The 26,814-nt window shown below is 38.7% G+C and overlaps 1 protein-coding gene across 1 annotated transcript in view; it reads left to right on the top strand.

Moving 5' to 3' along the window:
* LOC128359847 (spectrin beta chain, non-erythrocytic 4-like) overlaps positions 1-26,814 on the top strand; it is a 73,789-nt gene that overhangs the window by 8,677 nt on the left and 38,298 nt on the right. The window contains exons 9-23 of the mRNA XM_053320168.1: positions 53-170; positions 469-627; positions 1,268-1,570; positions 1,902-2,052; positions 2,502-2,638; positions 3,400-3,549; positions 4,805-5,173; positions 5,279-5,493; positions 5,581-5,718; positions 9,499-9,739; positions 10,251-10,409; positions 11,526-11,656; positions 11,782-12,007; positions 17,747-17,949; positions 20,005-20,095. Coding sequence (XP_053176143.1) covers positions 53-170; positions 469-627; positions 1,268-1,570; positions 1,902-2,052; positions 2,502-2,638; positions 3,400-3,549; positions 4,805-5,173; positions 5,279-5,493; positions 5,581-5,718; positions 9,499-9,739; positions 10,251-10,409; positions 11,526-11,656; positions 11,782-12,007; positions 17,747-17,949; positions 20,005-20,095 — 2,791 coding nt within the window. The remainder of the gene's footprint in view (positions 1-52; positions 171-468; positions 628-1,267; positions 1,571-1,901; positions 2,053-2,501; positions 2,639-3,399; positions 3,550-4,804; positions 5,174-5,278; positions 5,494-5,580; positions 5,719-9,498; positions 9,740-10,250; positions 10,410-11,525; positions 11,657-11,781; positions 12,008-17,746; positions 17,950-20,004; positions 20,096-26,814) is intronic.

The following is a 26,814-nucleotide window of genomic DNA, read 5'->3' as shown; positions in this document are numbered from 1 at the left end:
CAAGCAGGACCTTCATTCATGTTACAGATAAGGTTGTCTGATTCTCACCCAGGTTCCAGGAGAAGGGGAATCTTGAAGTCCTTCTCTTCACTATCCAAAGCAAACTGAGAGCCAACAACCAGAAACCCTATGTGCCTCATGATGGGAAGCTCATCTCAGACATCAACAAGGTCATACAATTACCAGCTGTGTTTTTATGCATTAGCATTTAACCTTCTAATAAACAGTTATTCAGAGGAGTTCTTGATTGATTACAATGTCGCCATCGTTCTTTCACAGTTGTTGCTGTCAAATGCAGTTTCTAAAGTTTTGTGGTCTGTAAAATTAAAATGATTTACTTATTTCAACTTGTATATCAATTCCTGAAATGTTATTTAAAAAAAAGAGATCATTTAGAAAATATTCATTCTTGTTAAGTTTACAGTTTCCCATGACATTACCGCCATTAACCAGTCTTTTCCCGTGCAGGCCTGGGAGAGGCTGGAAAAGGCGGAGCATGAGAGGGGCGTGGCTCTGCGTAAAGAGCTGATTCGTCAGGAGAAGCTGGAGCTGCTGGCTCAGCGCTTCGACCACAAAACCACAATGAGACAAGCCTGGCTCAACGAAAACCAGAGACTCGTATCACAGGTACTGTTGGGATATCCCATTTATTGATATGACCGTGCTTTTTAACCCTTTAAGACATTTTTCAGGCATGATTTTGTGACATCACAACTAGTTTAGAAGCCAATCATGATCCAGTATTCAGTTAAAAGAAGTGTAATGTTGAAACTTGAAGCCTACAAGTACATTCATACTGATAATGGATTTTTCAGTGAAGTAGGTAGCATCTTGTGCCTTGTAGTTAAACTTTAAAATTAACAATATTTGTTAAAGTTGTTTAAGTAAATGATTATGAAAAATAGACTGCACTTACAGTATATAGTGCTTGTCTACCTAAACATGCAAAATGCTTTACATCTTTTACCTCATTCATGCACACACACTGAATGTGGTGAAACCAGTTTCTTACTCAAGGGCACTTTGACACATGGACAGGAGGTTTGCCAATCCTGAGATTAGCAGACAACCAGCTCTGTACTATATATAACTTTTTATGTTAAGTACCTCTATACCAGTCTAAATAAAAAGATAGGAGAATATTGGTTCATTCAGCTGAGCTGACCCACTGTAAAATCACGCGCTGCACTCTTACTCCATCACCCTGATCTTATCTTATCACTCTTTCCTCCTCTCTCTGCCCTCTTTGTTTTCTCTCCACCTACAGGACAATTTTGGCTATGACCTGCCAGCAGTTGAAGCAGCGATGAAGAAACACGAGGCCATCGAGGCAGACATCGCCTCGTACGAAGAGCGAATCGGCGTCGTGGTGGAGCTTGCCGCAGAGATGGAGGTGGAAGGATACTATGACATTCGGCGTATCTTGGCACGTAAGGAGAACATCCTGGGGCAGTGGGGTCTGCTCAAAGAGCTGGTGGCTGGGAGGAGGACACGGCTGGAGAAGAACCTGGCCCTGCAGAAGACGTTTCAGGACATGGTCTATATGATCGACTGGATGGAGGACACTCAGGTACAGGAGGGTGTGAGAGAAAGAGCGGGTGAGAGAGAGAGAGAGAGACGCACTTGTATTGTTAGTGGTTAGCTAGACAGAGATGTAAGAAGTTGTGGATTTGGAGAAACATGGAGAAAAACTGTATGTGTAGTTCGAAGGGTGAAAAAAAGAAAGGGAGATACAGAAAGAGTCCAAAAAAGGAGACTATATAAGTACAAGTATGCATGTGTGATTTTGATTTTTAAGAATGGATAATTAGGAAAGGGAGAGAAATACAAAAAACCCATTTTATGTTTTATGACATCACACATATTCCCTCCCTCCCTTTCCATCTCCTGCTCCCTCTCAGGTCCAGTTGCTGTCAAAGGACTTTGGGAAGCATCTGTTGGAGGTGGACGACTTGCTGCAGAAACACAGCCTGCAGGAAGCTGATATTGGCGTGCAGGCCGAGAGGGTCGAGACCCTCAACACTGCTGCACTCAAATTCACCACCATAGAAGGTACACTCTGACCTTGTGTATTAATTATGTACAGCACAGTCTAAATTTGAATTGAATACAGATTTGAAGAGACTGACATTTTTCAATCATTTGACTGCAGGATGGATACAGTTACATTTTTAGGAATCAAGACCATTGAAAATGTAGAAAAAAAAAATAATATTTTGATGCTTAGATTATTACATGATAAAAGCAACACTCTTCGTGGACTGATGAGATGACACCAGAAGGAAATTATCCAGTATTAATCTCACTATAGTGAAGAGAAGATGTATTTGACCTTGAGATAACTGGAAAATAGATTCTTGGAAGTGATATTAGAAAACTGATCTCCTCTTTAGTTTTGAGGTAGTCTAACTCAGAGTACACTGATGTAATTAATGCTTTAAAGTGTTTTATGTACTGTATTTTTTTCCCACAGGCATTCATCTCATTTTTTTGTCTCCCAGGTTACCAACCATGTGACCCACAGGTGATCTGTAACCGTGTCAACCATGTCTCTTCCTGTCTGGAGGAGCTGAAACAACTGGCAGCCAAAAGACGCGCCGAGCTCGAGGAGTCGAGACAACTGTGGGCTTTCTTTCAGGTAGGAAGGGTTTGACAGGATGAGACAGGGGGTTTTTGCGAATTTGCGACTTTATAATGTTGTAGAATATCCAAGTAGTTTCTTGTAAATTTGCAACTTTATAATGTTGGAGATTTATAATGTTTTTCTTGAAAAATGACACCCTCTCCCCCTCCTCCAGGTCAGTATTTTATTTTATTTTTTACATATAGCATACCTATAGCCCTAATACGCTGTCATACATTTCCTTGGTGCTTGGTTATGCATTATTTTTCTCATTTGGCAATTGTCAGATATGTATTCCCTGCTAAAGCTGTCTGTTGCTTTGAGTTGATGAAAGACTTATTAATGTAAGAATTTAGAAAAAACGATGAAAGTAATGAGTGTATAATGATAACAGTTTACATCTTTGTCAAAAGAGTCATCGGTTCACACTGCTGAAACACTAATTAAATCGCATTAGTGATTAAGTTGGCTAATTCCTCTTCCTGCCTTTTGTGAGGCTCTCAGAACAGGCCAGGATCTGTGTTACGGACTTCAGTGGTTTCAGGGGAAGACTGTGTTTCTAACCTTTTTATATTATAGTTTTATTTCTTATCTAATTTTCATTGTTTTTTCCTTATCAGTTATCTTTCTTCCCTTTCCTTTGTGTGTCTTTTAATTCTCGTATCTCTTTCAGTTAGGATAATATTAGCTGTCATAAAAGATTTAGGTTGTCTTTATATTGTTTTGTATTAAACGTAAAAATGTAAATCCTATTTGTCTCTTTGTTGTCCTGTTAGGAGCTGGAAGAATCAGAGGCCTGGATCAGGGAAAAGAGCTCCATCCTGGGAGCTCAGAGCTACGGGAAGGACCTGAGCAGTGTGCTAGGGTTACTGCAAAAACACAAGACTCTGGCTGGAGAACTGCTGGCTCACCGGTCACTGCTGCAGGTGTGTGTGTGTGTGTGTGTGTGTGTGTGTGTGCGTGTGTGTGTGTGCGTGTGTGTGTGTGTGTGTGTGCGTGTGATTGTCTGTGTCTAAAGCCTGAGGAAACAGCACCTGCAGTACCTACACTACAATTAACATGATGTACTTCAGTAACTTAAAAAAAAAATTGTATTTCCCTGGCTGTATTTAGTATAGTCTAATTAATAGAATCTAGCTGTTTTTATAGTTTTGACACTTATTATGAAAGTGAAAATATGGAAGTGAGTAATTGCTCACCTTCATATTGAGTAATGGCCATTGGTCTCTTTTGTCTTGTTTGTGAACTCCACTTGCAGTGAAACATGGAAGTTATTTTTTCCTTTTTAATTTATTTATTAAGAAATATTTGAAACAAGACATATTTTTGATTTATAACTTAGACAAAGGCTATTTGGTCTGGCTATTCAATTGTTTTTAATCAAAAGTTAGTGTGACTGATTTAATGTTTTGCATCGTTAGGGTACCATACAAATTAAGTGCGCTAGATTGCCCCGCTCCTCCTACCTCAGGCTTTCAGTGTAGAGGCCAGAGATCAACCTCTCTGCTCCTCTCCTCATCTCCTACTGCTGACTGAGATCTTTTTAGCAGGTAGTAAACTTGATAGTTCACTAACTAGAACAACAAGCTTAATGATCCACACGGTGACAGTGACGTTAGAAAAAAAGACATGACAGCCAAATCAGCGATAAAAATGTGTGTGTGTGTGTGTGTGTGTCGCCCCCGACTAGATGCCGCTTATACTTTGTAGTTTTCACTCACTAGTAAACTGCTCCGCGACATAGCGAGTGACGTGATGTGCGTCAGTAATAACCATCCGTGTAAAACACAAGCCGAGCAGGACAAATAAACGAGTGAAATGAATTAAACGAAGCTTCAATTCATGAAAAACTTCCTCAATCATTTTTTGTAATCGGATTATTCGAATAATTCAAGTAATTTGTTTCAGACCTAGAAGTAACCCACCCACTTATATATGGAAGTTTAAATAAACAGGTTCTGTGTGATACTGAATAAGAGGTTTGATCGGATCTCACAGGTCTGAGGCTTTAAGTAAGGTACATATTGGAGGTACAGTACTTCATGTAAGGTGACACTGATCATAGGACTCAGTGTGTGTGGTATTACTGCACCCAGTGTAACTTCAAAACAATGAGAACATATCCCACAAAATAATCTAGAGTAACACTGTCATCCCTCCATCCTGCTCTGCTCCTTTCAGAACACCATGAAGCGTGGAAAGCAGATCCTCAGTGAGAAAAGTTTCGGGACGGCTGGGATCCAGGAGCGCATCATGGATGTGAAGAGCGAGTGGAAGAGGCTAGAGGACCAGGCCGCGCAGCGTCTTGGTCACCTGCAGGAGGCGCTCAATTTTTTCCAGTTCTCCACAGAGACGGACGACCTGGTGGCCTGGCTGCAAGACGCTTACCGCCTGGTCTCCAGTGAAGATTTCGGACACGACGAGTACTCCACTCAGACCCTGCTGAAGAAACACAGAGGGGTCAGCGAGGCCATCGACAAACATCGTCTGCATGTAGTAACGCTGCGTAAACACATGGTGGCGCTGCCTTTGCAGTACCGTGATCAGGAGGTGAGTAGTGGGAGCAAGGAAAGCATGTTTTTTTTTTTACCCTTCTGCCTCTGTCCTCTTATGTCCTTGTGCTTCTTCCTCATTACTCCCCTATTCTCTCTGCAGGAGGTGCAGGTGCGTATGGGAGAGGTGGAGCAGCTGTATACAGAGGTAGCTGAGGTGGCAGTTCTCAGACAGCAGTGGCTTCACGACGCCCTTGCTGTCTACCGCATGTTCAGCGAGGTCAACGCCTGCGAGCTGTGGATTGATGAGAAGGAGCAGTGGTTGGACAAGATGGAGATCCCTGAGAGGCTGGAGGATGTGGAAGTGGTGGCACACAGGTGAGGAGGATTGCTGTGGCACCAAATGGAAGCAAAATTTAACCCGGTGACTTGTCCCATTGTATCCATCAATGCTGTGTCTTGTAGGTTTGAGTCCCTGGACCAGGAGATGAACAGCCTGATGGGAAGGATCCTGGACGTTAACCAGATAGTCCAGCAGCTCCTGGATGGGGGTCATCCGTCCTCTACAGAGGTCAGAGGTTGTCAGGACCACCTCAACTCCAGGTACTGAAACAAAACTGACCCTCCTGACTCCTACAACTGCTACAATTTCTGCTCCCACTGTTGTACGACTTGTCACTATTGCATTTAACCATCATTAGTACAGTACCACTGACACTAATTACAACATCTCTAGAAAACTACTACTATTATGACATGGCAATACACTTTATGACTAAGCTATAAAATAGTACAAATTGGTTTACCTCCGTTTTTACTCCTTTTACTCTTTTCTTACTATTTTAATTTCTGCATTCGCTATAACCGCTGTGATACTTGCATTGGGCAGTTGTTGCAGCCTGTCTACGTATATTGTATCTGTCCCTAATAAATAAACCATAATCTTACAAATACCACCACTGCTACTAATATGAGTAATAGTTCTCTTTGTTCTCTAAGGAAAGACACGTTTGTGTGTGTTACCTGTCAAAACACAGAGGACTACATGCAACTGCAGGTTTTCCATCAAATATTTGCTTCAGTACACACATAAACCTTTGTTTCAGTCATGAGGTAGTGATTGCTGCTGCCAGCGTGCTGTTAAATAAGGCACTGAAGACCCTAAAGCAGTGTTCCTCAAATACGAATCTTAAAAGGTCCACAAAATGTTTTTTCAATGAGTCAAAGGTCTGTTTATTACTCGGTCAAGCCACAACAAATCAATGTATCCACCACCAACCAACTTAACAATACAGTGGTGTATAGTAGAAAAATAGAATATATGACTCAACTATAAAATGTATTTTTAATTTTAACAACAAAACAAAATGTCCTTTTCATAAAAACAAAAAAATCTAATAAATACTCAAAAACAAAACTTATTTTTTGCATCAAAAGTGACTCAAGTAAGTAAAAATGTGGGTCGCGCTGCAACTGTGCTTGCCCAACAAGTCACAGCCTATCAGCACATTGTTGGCATGGAGACCAAAATACACACGGTGAAGGACTGGTGTCACACATCCATACCAGCGATAAAACGGATAATTCTGACTCACGCAAACACTCGTATTCAATAACAATAATAATAATAATATTTTATGCATTTCTCTTTTTTTAAGATTAGACCAGGCAACTGACAGCAAGTACTGTATGTGCAGAGCACGCGTAAACTGACAGATCCTCTCCTGTTAAGAGCTGCATTGATTTATCAAATCTTTGTCCTACTTACTTACTCATTCCTGGAAGGGGGAGGAGTGGGTGTGAGGAAAAGGAGGTGTAAGGGAGTTGATTGACAAGCAGTAAGAGAAGATCGATGATGGAGAGAGAGAGAAAAATTGTAATTATATGGGGGAATTCTTAATAGTGGGTTTGTCTGAGGATGAAGAACATTCTCCAGTTGTTTTTGTTTGCACAGTCATTTTTGAAATTGCCATCTGACGAACAGCTCTTTGTGTCCTGACAGTCGCTGTCTTAGTAAGATGCTAAACTCCTACCTGCTTCCTCGTCTTTCTGAGTATGAGCTCAGTGCCTCAGATGTAAATGTTAAAAAGCAACAGTCTCTCTTTCTTTGACCGTAATGTTTATTTACTTTTAACATCCAGCCAGGTTCGACTCTATGATGGGATTGGCTTTTTTCCACCTCCGTCCTATTCACTGACCACTATTACGTCTGGCAGCAGTGTCAATGGCGGCTGGGTGTCTTGTGACCTTGGCATGAAGTGTTGGTCTCAGGGCGACCATCTGTGCCGGCTGCCTTGGTCAAAACAGGGACAGCCGAGAGCACTTGTACCAAAATAAACCAAACATTAAAAAAATTAACTTTCCTCATCTCTCCTATGTTGCTTATTAAAATTCTCTTTCAGTTTTATGACATTAACTGCATATTATCTTTTCTGACCTTAAATAAGGACACTGCACACAGTATTGGGGTTATTGTGTGTAAATTACCTTTAACTTGGGTTTATTAGATACAGTGAACATCAGTAATACTCAGTGGGCGCATTTGTGGAAAATCCAAACAAAATATCTTATCCAAACAAAATATCATATCACTAAGTTTACAGCTCAGTCAGTTTTATCGTCTGTCTTTACATTTTCTACCTTAAAAATAGATTTCTGATAGCGTCCATTAATTAATACTGAAATAAAAGTATAAGACAAGATATTCCTTTATTAGTCCCATGATGGGGAAATTTGCAGTATTGCAGCAGCAAAAGCGGACAGTAAAAATAGAAGAGCATCAATAAAAAAGAATAAAGAACAATAAATAATAAGTAGAAAAGCAATAAAAGCAATAGTCAAATACTAACATTTGCAATAATATTTCACCTTATTTTATACAATGGAAATTATAGAACGATCCAGTTACCATCCACGAATATAATTATTGCTGCAGTATTAATTAAGTATCCTTTCCTAATATATTTATATTTAAAATCAAGATTTTCTAGTAGTTTAAGTATGTTCATAAATTAATGTATAAAACAAGTTCAATTCAAACTGAGTTCAGCTACACACACACACACACACACATTGAATATAATATTTGTGAAGCAGCTACCCCCCTCACATATAAACCCCACTGTTGTATCTAAAAGATGATTTTAGCAGCTCTGAGGTCAGTGTCACCGAGCTGTTTTCCTGCCTGCCTGCTGAGCGCTCTGTCTGCCTCTCAGTGACTCTGCCATTACCTCATTACAGTCACAAGGATCTGTTTGTACGACTATATATAAATAATATGTGTATGTGTGTGTTTCTTGGCTGAATGGGCGTGTATTAAGACCTGCTGGTCTGCAGCAGAGTCAGGAGAACATATTGTGTGGTGATACGGTGAGCAGACTAGACCCAACGGAGAGGAAAAACTGTCAACTGTCTCACATGATTTTCTAACTGTTCGTTTCAGGTCATCATAACAATGAGAGACAAGCTTCAATAATATATTAGCCTGTCGCTTCTCATTATATTCTGATTACAGGTTAACATCCAACAATGATATGGGAGTGAAATGCTAAACTTTTATCACAATGAGAGCAACTAAAACAAAGCATACAAAGCCTAAAATACCCAAATACATAGAAAACTGTGCAACACCACCAAGTTACTTTTATATTTTTACTGTTTTTCATCTATGTGACATTTAGCTTTTACATCTCAGTTGACTGAGCAGACAAACAGAAACATTTCTCTACCAACAACTTTAATAAGAAGCATTAAAAGAGAGATGATTGATGGTTTGAATCAGTTGTTTTCAATTAGCACCACCCTCCTCTTTCTTTGGTATTATTAGGGTTGGGAAGGTTAGTAGTTACTCTATTTAAATTGTAATAAATAATGTAGCTATTTCAATTATGTCATCAAAATAATGTAACTTATTACATTTGATTACTTTTTGATTACTTTTCTAATTTTCTAACCAGTGTTTTGAGCGGTTAGGGTAAGTGTACCCATTAAGCACCAAAATGTAAGTTCAGGTGTATTTCATGAATACTGACATGATTTATAAGAGAGATCATTTCTTATAAAGCAAGATTTATCTCTCATTTGAAAATGTATTCATTAGCTCATGTAGATTGTGGAATATAAAATAAAGATATTTGATGAAAAAAATCTCAAGTCTGGCATGGGCTTAATTGGTACTGTGACATCATTTAAGCTCATCTGTGCTCTAAATAAGCCCATGTCATGATTTATTTACAACATATTAAAAAATATTGATTTCAAAGAATTAAAAACGGCAATATGTGTATTCCGTAACATGTTAAATATTAAAAGTGAGGAAAACACAGGTCTGACTTCAGATGTAACCCCCCTTTGTAATCATCAACATTTTCCAAATCACACCAGGTGGAACAGCATTGTGGAGCTGGTCGAGCAGAAGAAGGATCAGCTGGACTCCATGTTGCGTCTGCAGAACTACCTGCTGGAGTGTGCTGAGATCAAGTCCCAAATCCAGGACAAAAGAAAAGCCATCGACGCCACTCAGTATGTAGGCAGCGACCTGGGAGGAGTCCTGGCTCTGCAGAGACGTCTGTCCACCATGGAGGGGGCACTGTCTGTCCTGGAGCCCAAACTGCTTCATCTGCAGGTAGGGCAGGCTGGAGAAAATGACTGTAGTGACTGTACAAATGTTCCAGTTGTAATATTTCACTTAAAAATGTATATCAATATCATACATCACATATTTTTTATCATTCTGACAACACCAATATTCCTCTTCATACTGTCACTATTTTTATTTCCTATTGTCTTCTATTGTTCATATTGATTGATTATTTACTTATTATTTATTAGTTTTTATTTTTTATTTTTTTTTTGCTATCCACATCGCTGCCGTAACTCTGTAAATTTCCCCCCATCATGGGACTAATAAAGGATTATCTTATCCTATCTTAAGTTGAAGGAAGACTTTATTCTTCTGTGAAAGATAGGATTTCAGCTTTTAATGATTATTGATTTATTCCTTAAGCAACACTTTTTTTTTAATTAACAAGTGTAGAAAAGATTACAAAATGTGGAGGTGAAGATGGTTTCATTATGCAGCTTCAAAGCCTAAAATCACCTTTTATTTTCCTAATATTTTCTATTTGGTGATTTAGGAGGAGGCGGAGCACCTGGCCACCGCCCATCCGACTCGAGCCATGGAGGTTCTCGTGCCGTTTGATGGCATCAGCGTGGAGTGGGAGGAACTTAAACGGACCCTGCAGGGCTGTGAGGACTCGCTGATGGTGGCTAGCAGGCTGCAGAGCTTCATACAGGTACACAGTAGCATTTCATACAATCAGTAAGAAATCTGTGACACACATCCACTTTGACTAATAATCAATAAGAAATGGAACAGTATATTTCTCTCCTCTCACCTTCCTGTCATTTTGTCCTGTCCCTGACAATTAATAAAATCACATTTTTAAAACTAATGGTATAAACCACGTAAACACAAAATACTGCTTTGAGTTAGCTATTGTTTTGAGGCTTAAGGAATCTCAGAATATGTTTCAGTAATAACTGATCACTGGTATTGATCAGCAACTATATTAATTCTCTACAGCCACAGTATACTCTGGTAGTTTTGTGCTGTACTCACATTTAGTATCGGCTCGGCTCGCTTGGAACCTTAACAGAGCAGGTACTAAAAAAGTACCAGGTACCAGGTACTATCCCTAGTGGAAGCGCAAAAAAACCCAGTCGAGTAGTACTAGAACTGTACAGTGGAAAAGCGCCATTATTGATGCTTCAAGGAAACACTTGCATAATGTTTTAATTTTAAACAAAGCTACAAATTACAATCCCACACTCTCATAAATTTTGTGAACTCCAGTTATAATATTTGTAGTTTATCCCTCCTGTTGTCTTCCCATTGACTTCCCAACTTTTGTCCCCTGGTTTGACTGTTTATGAAGCATAAGGTATAAATTATCACCCAATTCTGTGTTTGACCTTTTTAGCCAACATCATTCTAAGTTATTGCCACAGGTTTTAAACATATTTTTTGGAAATTATGGTCAATAGGCCTCATTTAAATTTAATTGTACCTAATTTTTGAGTTAATGTGTCAATTTTGACGCAGGAGGATAACAGGGAGGGCTTAGATAGTGTTTGATGATTTTTTTTCAAATGAAAAAATCTCAGTAGATGTGCCAAGAAACGTCAAAGTAAGTGATAATCTGGAAACACACTGCATGATCTTCAGGCAGCATTTTTCAACACATAAGAAAACCAAATGTCTGTTTATGATGTTTTCAGAAGCTGTAATCACTTGGAAGTATTTTTTATCATCACATTTGTCAGTCTGCACTAACTTTTATAGGGTAGACTGGGGCAGAAAACAATGGAACGGATGTAACGTAAATTGCGTTCTTCTTACCATCCTCCAGGACCTGGACTCATTTCTCACCTGGTTGGTCCAGACACAGACATCTGCCGCCTCAGACCAGCTGCCCAACGACCTGGAGGAGGCTGAGAAACTCATCAACAAACATGCTGCCCTCAAGGAAGAGATAGGACGGTGGGTTACTGAAGGAGAATGAAAAGCTTCTTCTTGTTTTAACTTTATTATCTTTATCATCTTAAAAATACATCAAGGGACCAGAGAATGATTAGACATGTCTCTGTCCTCATTGTTCCTTGCAGGTATGAAGAGGACTACGAGCGCCTGCAGGCCATGAATGAGTTGCTGGAGTCTGAGGAGGCTCCTCTCCCTCAGGCCGCCCTGCAGCAGTGGCTCCAGAAGCTCGATGTAGGCTGGAACAAGTTACTGGAGATGTGGGAGAGCAGGAGAGAAGTTCTGGTCCAGGCTCACATCTTCCATCTGTTCCTGAGAGACGTCAAACAGGCTGAGTCCTTCCTCAACAACCAGGTGAGTAAAAAAACAGGATTTAAGGATGGCTCGTTGAGGTTTTTTTGCTAAAATAGTGGTGATTATTGGTCCATATCAACATGACAATGTCTGTTTTTAATAGACTGTATATATAACTTAAATCCTTGTTTTAATCATGTCATTTGCTCCCCATGTAAAAGTGTCATCCCTCCTTCTACTTGATGCATGTAACATTCATCAAAGCCTCTTCTTTTATCTCCAACCTTACAGCATCACAGAAATCTGCTTAACTCAATAACTAAACAGTTATTCACAACATTAAAAATGTTCAGCTAGATTATGCTTGGCAATAAGATGAAAACAGCAGCTACTTGCAACATGTATGATGTGTTTTTTATGTGGCTGTTTTTTTTTTTTCATCTTATTTTTTCTTTTGAAGGAGCAGCATGCAAGTCACAAAATCCATAGAGAGAAAAGAGTCTGCTTCTCAAAAAACTTTGCCTTTTAGATTGTCAGGTTTTTAAAAATATTTTTTGGGCCGGAAATAGAAATATGAGAGTGAAGAAACTCTATAGGCAGGAATAAAACAAAGTTGACAAAGCAGAACATTAGCACAGACTCACATCTTGCACATCCTGCACATCTTCTTATAACATGGCTAAAAGACATAATTCCTTCTTTTAAAACTCTTAATGTGACGTCAGCACCTAACAGAAAAATGTGTGAGCAAAATCAGATCCAGGAGGGAACTTTTCATTTAATGTTCTCCCTCTTTTTTAAATCCCAGGAACTAAGCATTGAACTTTCAACTGCCTTGTAAGGCACTTTGTAACACTGTTTTAAAATTTGCTCTATAAATAAAGATAATCATTATTATTATTATTATTATTATTATTATCATTATTATTATTTTTATTATTATTATTGTATCCTGATGTCTGCATGAACGCATTGGCTCTAGATAGGAGGAGTGTTTCCTCTGACTGCAGCAGAGATGCATAGAGTGTCAACTAGACTGGGTGTGGTCAGCTTAGGCCCACTGATGTCTGTTCTGAAAGAAAGAGAGAAGAAGAAAGGCTGTGTGTGTGTCAGCAGGTGTCTTTTTGCAGAGTGTCCGTGTGTTATGTGATATTAGCTCCAGAGCTGTTGATGCAGTAGCTTCTAGTAACTCTAGATCTACACTGTGGCTTCATGATAAAGTGTTGGAGGAGGTACTGTTGGCAGCCTCCTGATGCTGGTGTGTGTGTTTCTGTAGTGTTAACAATATATTATAGTATTTATAGACTTGTGTGAACTGTACTTCCTTATCATTGGCTAAATTCTGTTCGTTATTGGTAAATTTTCCAAATATTTACTTTGCAGATATCCCATCTAGGATCTTGTATGATTGTTACATTAACGGTGCAGTTTGTAGAATTTATTTGCATCCAGAGGAATGGACTTGCTTATATCCAGAAATGTAATGTAATATTCACAAGTACATATAAATTAGGGTTTCATCACCTGAAAACAAGAATTGCTGTGGTTTTGTCATCTGAGAATGTCTACAAAGGGAGCGGGTCCTCTTCCAAGGAGTCAGCCATGTTGTTCCACCATATTTCTACAGTAGCCCAGAACAGACAAACCAAACACTGACTCTACAGAGTGGCTTTAGTGATTAGTGTTGTTAGTTTTGCAGGCACAGTAGGGTCTTCTAGATGCTTGAAAGGGGAGAGGGAGGGAAGGTGTATTCCATTGGTTGCTTCACCACTAGATGACACTAAGGGCCCCATCTTGCGGTCGGCACACAGCGGATGGCGGGCGTGGCGCATGTGTCTTTGTTAGTTTCCCCCGGCGCAGTTGTCATTTTCTCGCCCTGCGACCACATTGTCTAAATAGCAAATGCACTTGCACCAGTCTGTGCGCCTCTCAAAATAAGGTGTGGCCAGATGCATTGGTGGCGCGTTGCTATTTTAAGGCAGAGGAAATCGATTGCGCTACCCACCATAAAAAAAACTGGTCTAAAGTCACTGGCGCATATTTCACTGTTATCTAAGGGGTGCATCATCAAGAGATGATAGATAGGCGGGTGCGCGGGTGCGCTGCACGCAGACACTGTGCTTGTTATGCACAAGGACGCGCAGCAGCACACAAACATGCAAACACATCACAAATAAAAGGACCACAATGTGAATTCGTATTATGATGTACATCAACATATTAAAAATACATGTCATATTAGTTAGTCATAATATAACAAATTAAATGAGAATCTGTTTCTCACTGTTTTTTTTTTTTTTTCTTTTTTGGGGGGGTTTCATCACCTCATCAGAGTGCCGCTGCGGACAGTCCTAACATCCGTATGAAAGTCTGTAGCCTCTGAGATGCTGCACAGAGCGCAGTGCCATTACGCACAGCCACTCACTGTTTATTAAATTAGCTGATGACACCAGGCTGCTGCACACCTCTACACTCATCACTTGGTTATATCTCCATATTCTTCCTTTATATGAATTAAATGTGAGGTTAGCAGCTCATCAGCAAAAGTAACTCATGTTATATTATTGATATACATTGTGGAGTAAGTGTGCTGTTATAATAGCAATCCGCCAAAGTGACAGCGCTCCCGGATATTAAAGGGAATGGGAGATGACACTCTGATTGGTTTACCGTGTGTTACGCCCAAAACACACCTATAATTAATAAGGGGACTTAAGTCCATCCCTTTTAGACCATGCGCCTGGCGCAGTGACCATTTTTCCGCTGTTAAAATAGTATGGAGTTAGATTTGTTTCATAATGTTGTGTGTGTGCAGATCGACAATCTGTGTGTAAATGTGTAATCTGTAAATATAAACACCTTCCACAAATACAAAAAAAAGATTTGTATACTCACAAAAATATTTTGCAAATATAAAACGGATCTGCAAATACACAAACAAATTCCACAAATATAAAAAATGCATTAAATTAATTTTGTGAACTCAGTTTTTATTTGTGAATCGAAAAAACATTTGTGGATCTCAGTTCTACGCTTGTGGATTTGCTTTTTACACACACGGAGTTTTGAAACAAACTTTCCGCCGGTCCGAACGAAAATCCACTCGTATCACTCGGCTATTTTCGGATAGCAAGTGATCGCCTACTGGTGACGTCATTTCCGCATATCAAAGTAAGAGCACGCAGTCTTTCTATGAGCTTTTTTTAAATGTTTATCAGCGATAAGTGACGTGCATTCATGGTTTCATGTTAATGTCATACAGTGATTATTAGTGTGTGTTTATTTGTTCCATGTATATTATCTAGCACACACTTTCATATACATTTCTGTTTGAGTATGAAAGGCACCAGGATGCTTGAGGGCAACATTCAGCTCTCTAAAGCGGTGGCTTGGCTGCTTCTTCAGTAAGCAGTTATCAGCCACCTCATCCTTTATATTTTTCATTTATTCTTTCAGATGGGTAAAAGTCACAACGCACTTCATCTTATTAGTAGTGTACTCTTACTAATGTAGTTCTAATGTCTATGTGTAAGCATTCATGTTGCGGGCTGGGAGAACGAACAGGGTGCAGGATTTTATACATTGCAAATATGATTAAGATGCATTGTAAATAGACCAGAAGTCATAACAATCCAACCTGTAAAGAGGGCCCCTGTAGAAGATGCTGGTGACTGACATCCAGACATCTCTTCACAACCTTTCAATACTAGTGTAATCAGTAGAAAGTTATGGAGTTTAAGATTTAGACATTTTCAGCACAGCATTTAAAAGACATTTTTTATCGTTAAACAATAATAAAAATAATAATAATAATAATGATAATATATTTTGCATTTGTATTCATTCTGTTTTATGAATAGCTGTGTTTATTTATTTATTTATTTTTTATTATTGTTTAACGATAAAAATTGTCTGAACGTTGCCCACAAGCATCCTGGTGCCTTTCATACTCAAACAGAAATGTATATGAAGTGTGTGCTAGATAATATACATAGAACAAATAAACACACTAATAATCACTGTATGACATTAACATGAAACCATGAATGCACGTCACTTATCGCTGATAAACATTTTAAAAAGCTCATAGAAAGACTGCGTGCTCTTACTTTGATATGCGGAAATGACGTCACCAGTAGGCGATCACTTGCTATCCGAAAATAGCCGAGTGATACGAGTGGATTTTCGTTCGGACCGGCGGAAAGTTTGTTTCAAAACTCCGTGTGTGTAAAAAGCAAATCCACAAGCGTAGAACTGAGATCCACAAATGTTTTTTCGATTCACAAATAAAAACTGAGTTCACAAAATTAATTTAATGCATTTTTTATATTTGTGGAATTTGTTTGTGTATTTGCAGATCCGTTTTATATTTGCAAAATATTTTTGTGAATATACAAATCTTTTTTTTTGTATTTGTGGAAGGTGTTTATATTTACAGATTACACATTTACACACAGATTGTCGATCTGCACACACACAACATTATGAAACAAATCTAACTCCATAAAATAGCAAAAGTGAATCTGGACACGCCCCAAAGGCACTTGGGCCATGCGCTATAGATTGTTAAAATGGGGCCCTAAATCTTACACATTGCTCCTTTAACAAAATATGTTGACATATGATGTAATAACTTCTGCAAATATTTTTAGTGGCGTGAATGATTTGCATATAATTAAAGTGCAGTTTTTAATCCAATCTCATTTTAATGTACTAAAAATGGACTGATAGTTTTAGCAGCAGCTGGCACAAAGAGAAATTACAGAAAGCAGCAGCATTTTTAAATTCCCTTAAAGACAGTCTTTGGAATTAAATGATCACAGTCTTTCGTGTTGCCATGCAATTATGATTTCAGTACATTTTAAAGCTTTACAGGGTAGTCTTTGTCGTTAAGTACAGAGTAACAGCCAGACTCATCTCATACAGCCTGGATCTCTGTATTCAATCTCAGTATTACATGCAGAGGTTTGTTTTTCTAATTGAAATGTCACAGGCAGAGCTGCCCCTAACTCTGTGTGTGTGCGTGCTGGTCAGCTCGAGTGTCTCTTTTGGTTTGCTAACAGATCTTTAGCAGGGACCAGCTCTCCTTATTAGCCCAGAGGGCTTGATTTAGAGAGAAGAGCATTTCTTCTTCAATAAGTATCAAAGACGTTCCCGGCCATAGATCTGTGTCTGCTTCTACCCATTATTCATTATTCCATCCTCCACTCGACTTATTTCTCTATATCCAGAGACTGTATACATTTATATGGTTTTTTGAGTGGCATGTGAAATTCCCTGGTCTTAAATTATTCAGTTCAGTTTTTTACTTTCTCGTGAAAAGCAAATCAATAAGAAAGCAAAGCAAATTTACTGATCTGTTGCAGGATTTCAGTGTTAACTTTTAAAGGCTGATATCCCGAGCAACCTTCATGACACTGAAGCTGTTGAGAGCTGATTTTTTTTGCTTTTTGTTTTACATAATACACTCATAGTTAATATTTTCATGCCTGGAAAAGTTACTCATCTTTGGTGACTAAAACATTCCGATGAATTCCCTGCTAACAAAATATTTAGATGATTCAGCAGAAGATTGTGGCAGTAGTTGCAGATCATCTCTAGTTTGTCATATGAGCAACATTATTCTGTTCCTATATCCAATATTAACCCTAATTTTGAAGAGTCAGCCTCATATCTCGATGTCTTGCTGTGCATTGAGGGCTGTTAGCATTTTATTCTATTAGTCTTCGGCTTTATCTTAACACTTAATCAGATAATGAATCAAGAAATCACCCTTCCGCTCCCATCTTCGTCTTCCAGGAGTCGGCCCTCGCTCACGTGGAGCTGCCCACCACAGTGGAGACGGTTGAAACCGCCATAAAGAAACACAAGGACTTCACCACCACCATGGAGCTGAACCTGCACAGAATCAAAGCCGTGATCGAGGCCGGAGAGAGTCTGATCAGCCAGAGCAACATCTACTCTGATCGCATCAAGGAACGCATCGACACCCTTGCCAACAGGTACGAGTAAGAAATGGAGTAAGAGAGGAAATAACATGAACCAATGTCCAGACTCACTTAAAGCAATGGTTCGGTGTAATTTTGACCTAGCGTCATATGCACCATTACATCTATCTAAACACCCCCTCTCGCCCCTTCTTTCTTCTACAAATAGGGTCTTTACTCATAAATTGAGGCATTGGAAAGTTTGTAAGTACACCAGGAGTTTATCAAAATAACACTTACCTGATGGCTTTTACTCTGCTGCTACTGCTAAAGCTCAGCTGTGCTGAGATTTCAACAATGTTTACAGCTTTAGCAGTAGCAGCAGAGTAAAAGCCATCAGGTAAGTGTTATTTTAATAAACTCCTGGTATACTTACAAACTTTCCAATGCATCAATTTATGAGTAAAGACCCTATTTGTACTACTGTAGAAATTTGATAACAATCCAGGCATTATTAGCGGGGTAATTTACAAGATACACTGTTGGTTCCATTAGCACCTGTACTAAGCCATTTGGCTGATAGCTCTAAATTCAGTCATGGTGCATATGACGCTAGGTCAAAATTACACCAAGCCATCGCTTTAAAGAGCAGGTTGCAAGTTAGAGTTTTTACAGAATGTATACTTAACCTTGTCTGAAAATGACCATTTAAAAGGTTAATGGAGGATGTTAAAATATTTTACAAGACATGAGGGCTCAAATTTAAAAGAAAAGGTGCCGTCAATATCGCGCCATAGTACTTAATAAAAGGGAGTTGGTTTGTATGTCTCAGTGTGCAGTAGTAGGTTGTGATATCCTCTGACCGTCATTCCTTCTGCACATTGAGCTGATTATAAAGAACAAAGATCACAAAGTGGCACAATACAACAATAAAAGAAAAAGAGCAGTAACAATAGCAGCTAAACAGGACCAAACAGAAGGACTCCTGAGTATATATGAAACAAAACACACAGAAAACAGAGTCTGGGCTGTTTTTGTATTGAAATGACACCTGACCATGAAATCTGTGTGATAGCTGAGGTGGTGGTAGTGTGTGTATGTGTGTGTATTGGGTGGGGGTTGGTCTGTGTGTCTGTGTGTCTGTGTGTCTGTGTGTCTGTGTGTCTGTGTGTTGGGTGGGGGTTGGGGTGTATTTATGTGCATGTGTCCAACAATAGAAATGTGAAGAGCCATATGCTTTTCAGATTACATTTACATGAATTAAATGTGTGGACATTTATTTTTCTCCCATAGGGACAAATAAATAAGCGTAGTGTGCAACATCATTATTTCAATGCATTACACACAGATTTATTTTTTAAATAAATCATCTCACAATTATTGTATAAATTAAGGTGCTCTTTAATAAACAAATATATCATATGTAGTCTTGTTTGCTGCTGTCTACATATATCAGTATTATACCTGTACATTTTTAGGCATTATGCTCAGATATCGTGTATCAGTGTGTTTAATGCATTCATGTAAGATTTCCATATATTGTAAGTCAACAAGTGAAAATCATGATCTCAGACTGGCTGCAAATCATTCAATTAATCAATATAATGAGTTGTATATAACTGTAGTTGCGAAATTTTGAATCATAAATCCAAAAATATATTCTTTACTATTAACTGTCAATGTTATTCACACGTAAACAAGTTGCTTTTTAATACCATCATACTGTCAGTGAGCAAATACATCGATAACATTTAGTATTAAATAAAATGAAGTACTTTATGTCAATCAATAGAGACAAAGACAATCTAAGAGTAACATCTAATAGGAGGTGAATACATGATAATTCAGAATAAGGTACAAATAATACAACTCTGCTTTCATGGCTCAATAATGAAATGCATTGTACACTTAGAAGCTGTTAATTTACAGAGGACAGATAAACTGGTAGAACTACTGTACATATACACACAGAATTATGCGCAATATATAATTTAAGTTGAAATTGACTGTATTTATTGACAGTTATTCTCTCTCTCTCTCTCTCTCTCTCTCTCTCTCTCTCTCTCTCTCTCTCTCTCTCTCTCTCTCTCTCTCTCTCTCTCTCTCTCTCTCTCTCTCTCTCTCTCTCAGGGGAAACCAGAACAGAGAGCTGGCCCAGCAGTGGCTGGAAAAACTGAACGACCAGTGGGAACTTCAGAGGTTTCTCCAGGACTGTCACGAGGTAGGAGGCCAACAACAAACTGGTCTTACTGGTTGACCTGTTAGGAATTTAATATGAATGAAATGCTGTAGACAGCTGAAGTACCTGGTCAGTGGATGATGGCAGGAGTGTCTGTGCTGGAATGATGGTGTTGACCTCAAACTATGCATAGAAGTTATTCAGTGTATCTGGTAGAGAGGGGTCACTGTGGCATGTCTGCGGGCAGGGGGGCTTGTAGTTGGTGATGTTCTGGAATCTTTGCCATATACGACGTGGGTCTTTGTCGTTCATGAAATGGCTGTTCAGTTTGTTCTCCCTGATCCCCCGGGACAGGTTCTTCCTTGCCAGACTGTATGCTGCAATATGCCCTGATTTAAATACAGCATTTCGGGCCCTCAGCAGTGCACAGACTTCACCGGTTAGCCATGGTTTCTGGTTGGCATGCCTCCTGGTGGTTTTGACCACTGTCACATCATCTATGCATTTATTGATGCAGCCCATGACAGACTCTGTGTATTCTTGTAGGTTAGTAACACTGTCATGTGTTGCTGCCTCTCTAAAGATGTCCCACTGTGTGATTTGAAAACAGTCTTGCAGTGCTGCTGTTGCCTCCTGTGGCCACATTCTGATCTCTCTGACCACTGGCCTGTCCTGTTTCACCCTTGGTCTGTATGCTGGTGTTAGCATGACAGCCAGGTGAGGAACCAACATGAGGAAGGGGGGCGGCTCTATATGAGTCTTTGATGTTTGTGTACACCAGGTCTAATGTGTCCTCCCCCCTTGCTGCAATGTTCACATGCTGATAGAATCTGGGCAGAACAGATTTGAGACTTGCCTGGTTGTCCTGGTAATATCTTGGTTTTTGTTGCAATAGCTGACTTCATATTTTGGTAGCCTCCAGTGGCAGAGCAACAAACAGACTTTATCACCCGAATCATCTCAAGTTGCATCTTGAAAGAGTTATAACTGCTGTTTAAAAGTTCGTATTTTAAATATTTCAATCCATTTAGTCTGCTTATTTTTTTCAGACAATGAGACAAATACATGAAAATGAAAAAATGTACATCTTCCCCTATCAAATTTCGCCATCTTGTCTTTCATCACCTGAATCATATTCACTTGTTAGAAAAAGTTTAAACTGGTTTATATCTGACTTTATAAGTCACTTGCTGTAATTATTAGAGTAGTCTGTAATAAGATGATGGTCTACATACACTAAGTACATAATTATGAGGATGTATATACTTTTTTATTTTACATTAGTTCAGTCTTTGCTCTTCATGATCAAAATAGTCTGGATCACAGGATGTACACTGTTGCTACAGGGAGCATTTTCTATTGTGTATTTTTTATCAGTAAAAGTCGTATTGCATAGGTTTTTTTTGATTTATGTGGCATTTTCTTTTGCAGGGATTTAGTCATTTAAAGCCAGGGCTCAAACAAGTTCCCCACTGCATCCTCAGTTTAGCACCGCCTAGGAAGGTTTTTATTAGTTTAAAGAAATACAAACAAGCCAGAGTGTTTTCCCACCTATAGTAGAATTGATGGTGGGTGCAGCCAGACTTTTCTCCAGTGCTGGCACAGCTCTGTGGAGATAGAGCTGGCTATTCAACACAATGATCAGAGCTACACTTCATCAGTAGTACGGTACATACTGTACTATTTGACTGACATCACTGAGAAGAGCTTTGCAATACAAAAAAATTGGTTTTAAGGATCAGCACTTTAATCCTAATTTTATTGTTGGATCCTATAATACCTCACACGGCTGGGTAACCTCTCCTCGCTCCTGCAGTTTTTTTGCTCTCTCACCCTGCGGAGTCACCGGCTTCTTTCTGGGCCAAAACCTTGTTAAGTTTCAGCAACTTTCTCTCTTTGGCTCTGCTGAATAATTCATCAGCACAGCTCCTCATCATTAATTCAAAGGAGGAAGAGTGTATCTCACTGTATACGTGTGTGTTGGTGTGTTGGTGTGTTGGTGTGTTGGTGTGTGTGTGTGTGTGTGTGTGTGTGTGTGTGTGTGTGTGTATATGTGTGTGTGGCTTACAGTGGGCCAGTGACACTGCGTCAGTCTGTATGAACCTGAGATCTCAGCTGGCAGGGTGTGTTCTGCTGTTCGGCACATTTACACACAGTCAGATATGTTTGACAGCAAAGTTGTTGTACACAAAGAAGTGATCACATGTAGAGATCATATGCTTTGGTCTGCTCTGGATATGACACACTTTTGTTCAGAGTAATTTTACAGAACAATAAACATTTAACCCACACATACTGTGCACTACACTTGTTTTTAGGTTTTTAGGTTGATGTCTGGTTTTAATAATGTTTGTTGTTTTACTCTCTGCAAGGTGATGTTGGGTGACTTGAAAGGTGCCATCAAATAAAATGTACTATTATTATTATTATTATACTGTTCATATTCTATATTCTATATCAGTCATATATAAAATGAGTAATCCTTAATGAAGCTTTCAGAGAGCAGAGAGCGTTTATTTTTTATTTTGTATGTAGACAAACTATATCCAATTTCAACAAATTATATTCAATTTGAAAAATTAACACATATTGAATGACAATACCGGTATTTGATTTTTTTGATAAATATGGGTCCAACATGCAAAAAAAAGATTTTAAAAAGTTTAAATATTTGCTTCTTTGTATTTTATGGGTCACATTAGGGAAGGAAAAACAAAACAGCTTTTTAAAGTATTTTTACAGCTCTCAAGTGTGAAAATGGGTCAGATTTGACCCTGAACAGTATGTAGGGGTTAAGATAAGCTGTTGATAAACTGACAATAAGTGCAAGAGATGCTGCAGAATGGAAGTCATCAATGTTAATGTTGGACTAACCAGATTAACCTAACACCCTGGTGCCCCTGGTGTGGAGCACCAGTACTGTTAGGGCATGATTTACTAAGATCCCAAATAGTAGGTACTAAATTGCATGCACAGTGCAACAGATGCGTTTTGCGGGTGATCTACTAAGAATAACCACGTAAATGAAAACAGGTGTAACAGGGTGGAGACAGCAGTATTTAAATGAGGGTTTTGCGTCTTTATGGAGAGTTTGGAATGAAATGAAATGTGATCAGGTTCTAGTGGAAGAGGTTAACAAATACATTGAGTTATAACAAAAACAAATATTACCAGAAAAACCGACATATAGGAGAGTATTTGTGACAAAGTCAATGCTGTTAGTAAAACAAAAAATATTCCACTCCAAAATTATTAATACAGGTGGAAAAACTCCGTCCTGTGTGTATTCTGTCATTGTGGCTCTGTCTCCTCCTCTCCACAGTAACAGAAGTCATCTGTGTGCAGCCAGTTAATACCTGCCCTTCAAAGGTATTATTTATAGACGTAGTATCCGTCTGAAAAATACCCTCAGATTTGGTAAATCACAATGCAATCACAATATATACTATATATATATATATATATATATATATTTTATTTTTTATTTTTTTGTGCTAACATTAAAAAATGGAACTCAAATCAACCAAGAGACGTGCTGTCCATAAATGTTTGCACTTAATAACTTAAAGTAAAAGCCTGATGGCACGTGAATCTTGATACAAGCCTTGTAATGCTGGTCACATTGTGAGATAAATAACAATACATTTTTTAAAAAGTGTCAACATTAAAAAGTGGAACTCAAATCAACCAAGAGATTCAGACTGATCACTCTAAAGCCAAGGGGGAAAACAGGAAACTCCCATAACTGAGGCTCACTGATATTAAGAGGTATGTACCATTTGGCCTCTCCTACTTTTTGTGACACAGATTGGATCACTACATGTCATCCTTCTGGGTCTCTTAAAGAAGACTTCCAGGGCTTTCTGGTAGTTCATCTCAGCCACGAGAAAAATAATCACATATCTGACATTAGGAAAATGTATACCTACATAAACTGCTAGCAGAGAAGTGAAAACAAAATAATCACAGTGTATTACCCTGTTCTTTGACTTTATTTAATCAGCTATATAACTTATCTAACGCCGAATTTAATAGCAGCGTTTTACTACTAAACCAATGTAAAATTAGCGCACTTAATATTGTTAATATTTTCACGTAGTACAAAACAAACAAAATAAAACTTACTATACTTGGTCAGGTGCAGCCAGCCGCTGAATTTCGGGTCCACCAAGCAATTTTGATTAAATCTGGCACGGAGAAGGCTGCTCTGCCACTGCAGCGGGCGACAAGCCTTTTCTTTGTGACATCCCGTTATGTTCAATCAAGTAGCCTAGTTTGTGTGTAGTCAGTGACAGTCAGTGGAGTCTTAGGTGATGAAAAGACACCTGACCTCAGACCCGCCATGTGTTCACGTGTTGACCATAAGATGGTGTATAAAAACCTATTTTGAATAAATAAATAAACGACGCTTAGCCTGGCGGCGGGAAATTTAAACCTGGCTTATAATACACTGGGGGAAACCCTGACAGTGAGGAATAGAGGACACTACTCGCTTAGCCAGTGTGACATGAATAGCCTCTTAGCTGCTAATGTGAAGTGTGGCAATACTGAGGTCAAAGAATGAGTAAGGTCATGTCCATGTTTTATACAATAAATCGATATATAGATATAATGATGCTGATAATTACGTTATTGGTCATTATTGTGATAGGCCTAGTTACCAGCTGTAATTTTAAACTTTAAGAACAATATTACTATTACTTACTTACTTACTATTATTTACTTTCTTTGGCTCTTATATAATTCACATCTTAAAAATTAGAAGCCCCTCTTCAGCTTGTCTCTTTCATTTCATCCATGTTAAACTCCATGTTCAGGACTAAAGGTGATTGAAAAGGTGAAATCAGTACAAGATACTGTAGCTTTTTAGCTGGATTAACCTCCCAGTCTCTTTCAGCAGGCGTATGCCCAAAGGCTGCACTGCTGAACGGCATGTGTGTGTGTCTCTGTATAATAGATGCAACACATGCAAACCCACTCTGCACATATTCCTCCCAGTCTTTAGCCTGTTTGTGCTTTTCTTCTGTCAGGTCAGATAATATGGCTTGATTCCTTGGACGTGTTATTATATCTTTTTTTATGATATTTAGTAAAATCTTTGGAGTGCCTTGGTAGCTGCATGGTTAGGGCACTTGCCACATAAAGGCTATGTCCCTGGTTTGATTCCAGCTGGGGACCTTTGCTGCAGGTAATTCCCCCCTCTCTCTCTCTCTGTTTCCTGTCGGCCACTCTGCCACCCACTGTAAAATAAAGACAAAAAAGCCAAAAAAAAAATAATTTTTTAACTAACAGTGCACCTTGATATTTTATCACCTATTCAGAATATATATAGTATAAAAATAGGTAAAATATTATATACTTTGTTGAAAGATAAGGTATTATTTGGAGTTTTAGTAGTTCTGAAAATAGTGTTTATTGTCAGTAATTAGGGCCCGAATGACTTATGTACATGCAATATTTCAGTTTTTTATTTTTAATACATTTTCAAACATTTCTAAAAATCCTTTTTGGCTTTGTCATGATGGGGTATTGTGTGTAGATTGATGAGAAAAAAGGAATGCAATCCACTTTGGAATAAGGCTGTAACATAACAAAATATGGGGAAAGTGAAGGGGTGTGAATACTTTCCAGATGCACTAAAAAATACAGGGTCATGGAAGTATTGGTTGGTAGTGCACTGATGTATAAATTGACATCAGTGCATTAAAACAGCAACTATTAAAAAGAAAGAACAAAAAAAATATATTAAACATGAATTAAGAAATATCATCAAATATGCCTAAGATTCTACCTACAGTATATAACTTTAAAATAAAATTGGTGCATATCGTGCAACCTAGTCTCTGATGTTGATAAATCTGTGATAGGCTCTATTATCAATTAATCATTTTCTTTAATTAATTATTATTTCATTTTAATTATTAATCAAAATTGCAGTCAATGTAAGAAATGACTGAGTTCACCTTCTCAGTCCTGCAGATGGAGTTGTGTTGTAGGATGAAGTGAGGGAGATGAGCTGAAGACTTTTAAGCATCGGGTTGATTGCTTTGTTTAACAGCTAAAATATTTTATTCGAGACACCCTTTGCTGTCTGTTGACGGACCAGCAGCTTAAATACCTGATGATGAAGTCTGATGAAGTGATGATGACTCCAAGGCTGTACATCCTCCTATCTCTCTCTCTCTCTCGCTCTCCCATCCTTTCTCCCGTTTTTTTTATTTTTTACATCAGACATACTCCTTTAGCTCCTCCCTCTCCCTCTTTAATTTTCATTCATTCTCTACATCCCCCCTCTCTTCCTCCAGCATGCACACTCAAACCCTTCACCTCCTCCTCTTCCTTCTTCACTCAATTCATTTACAGTCTCAAGGGGGACATCAGGCAGTGTCCCCACATGACCTCTGTGGTCATTACACCTGTGTGTGCGTGTGTGTCATATGCGTTTGTATACTCCTTATGAGTGTGAGAGCCATGTTTACTCATGTTAGCCAGCATGTCTTTACTTGTCTATATAGTGAGTGTGTGTGTGACGGCTCTAGAGAGAGGTGACAAAACAGAGAAATTCAGGCCTGCTCCATTAAAGGAAAGGAGGTCAGTATATCTATCAAAACTACAAATACATCATTCAGGATAAAGCACTGCTCTTTCTTTCCACTACCACCCCTCCTTTCTTTTCTTTTACTGTCCAAACCTACACTGTTTCTCTCTCTCTCTCTCTCTCTGTCTCTGCTTTACCACTGCAGCAGCGTCAGTCGAGCTGG

This window comes from Scomber japonicus, chromosome 6 (genome assembly GCF_027409825.1).
Source record: "Scomber japonicus isolate fScoJap1 chromosome 6, fScoJap1.pri, whole genome shotgun sequence".
NCBI lineage: Eukaryota > Metazoa > Chordata > Actinopteri > Scombriformes > Scombridae > Scomber > Scomber japonicus.
This window is presented reverse-complemented; position numbering and strand designations above follow the sequence as displayed.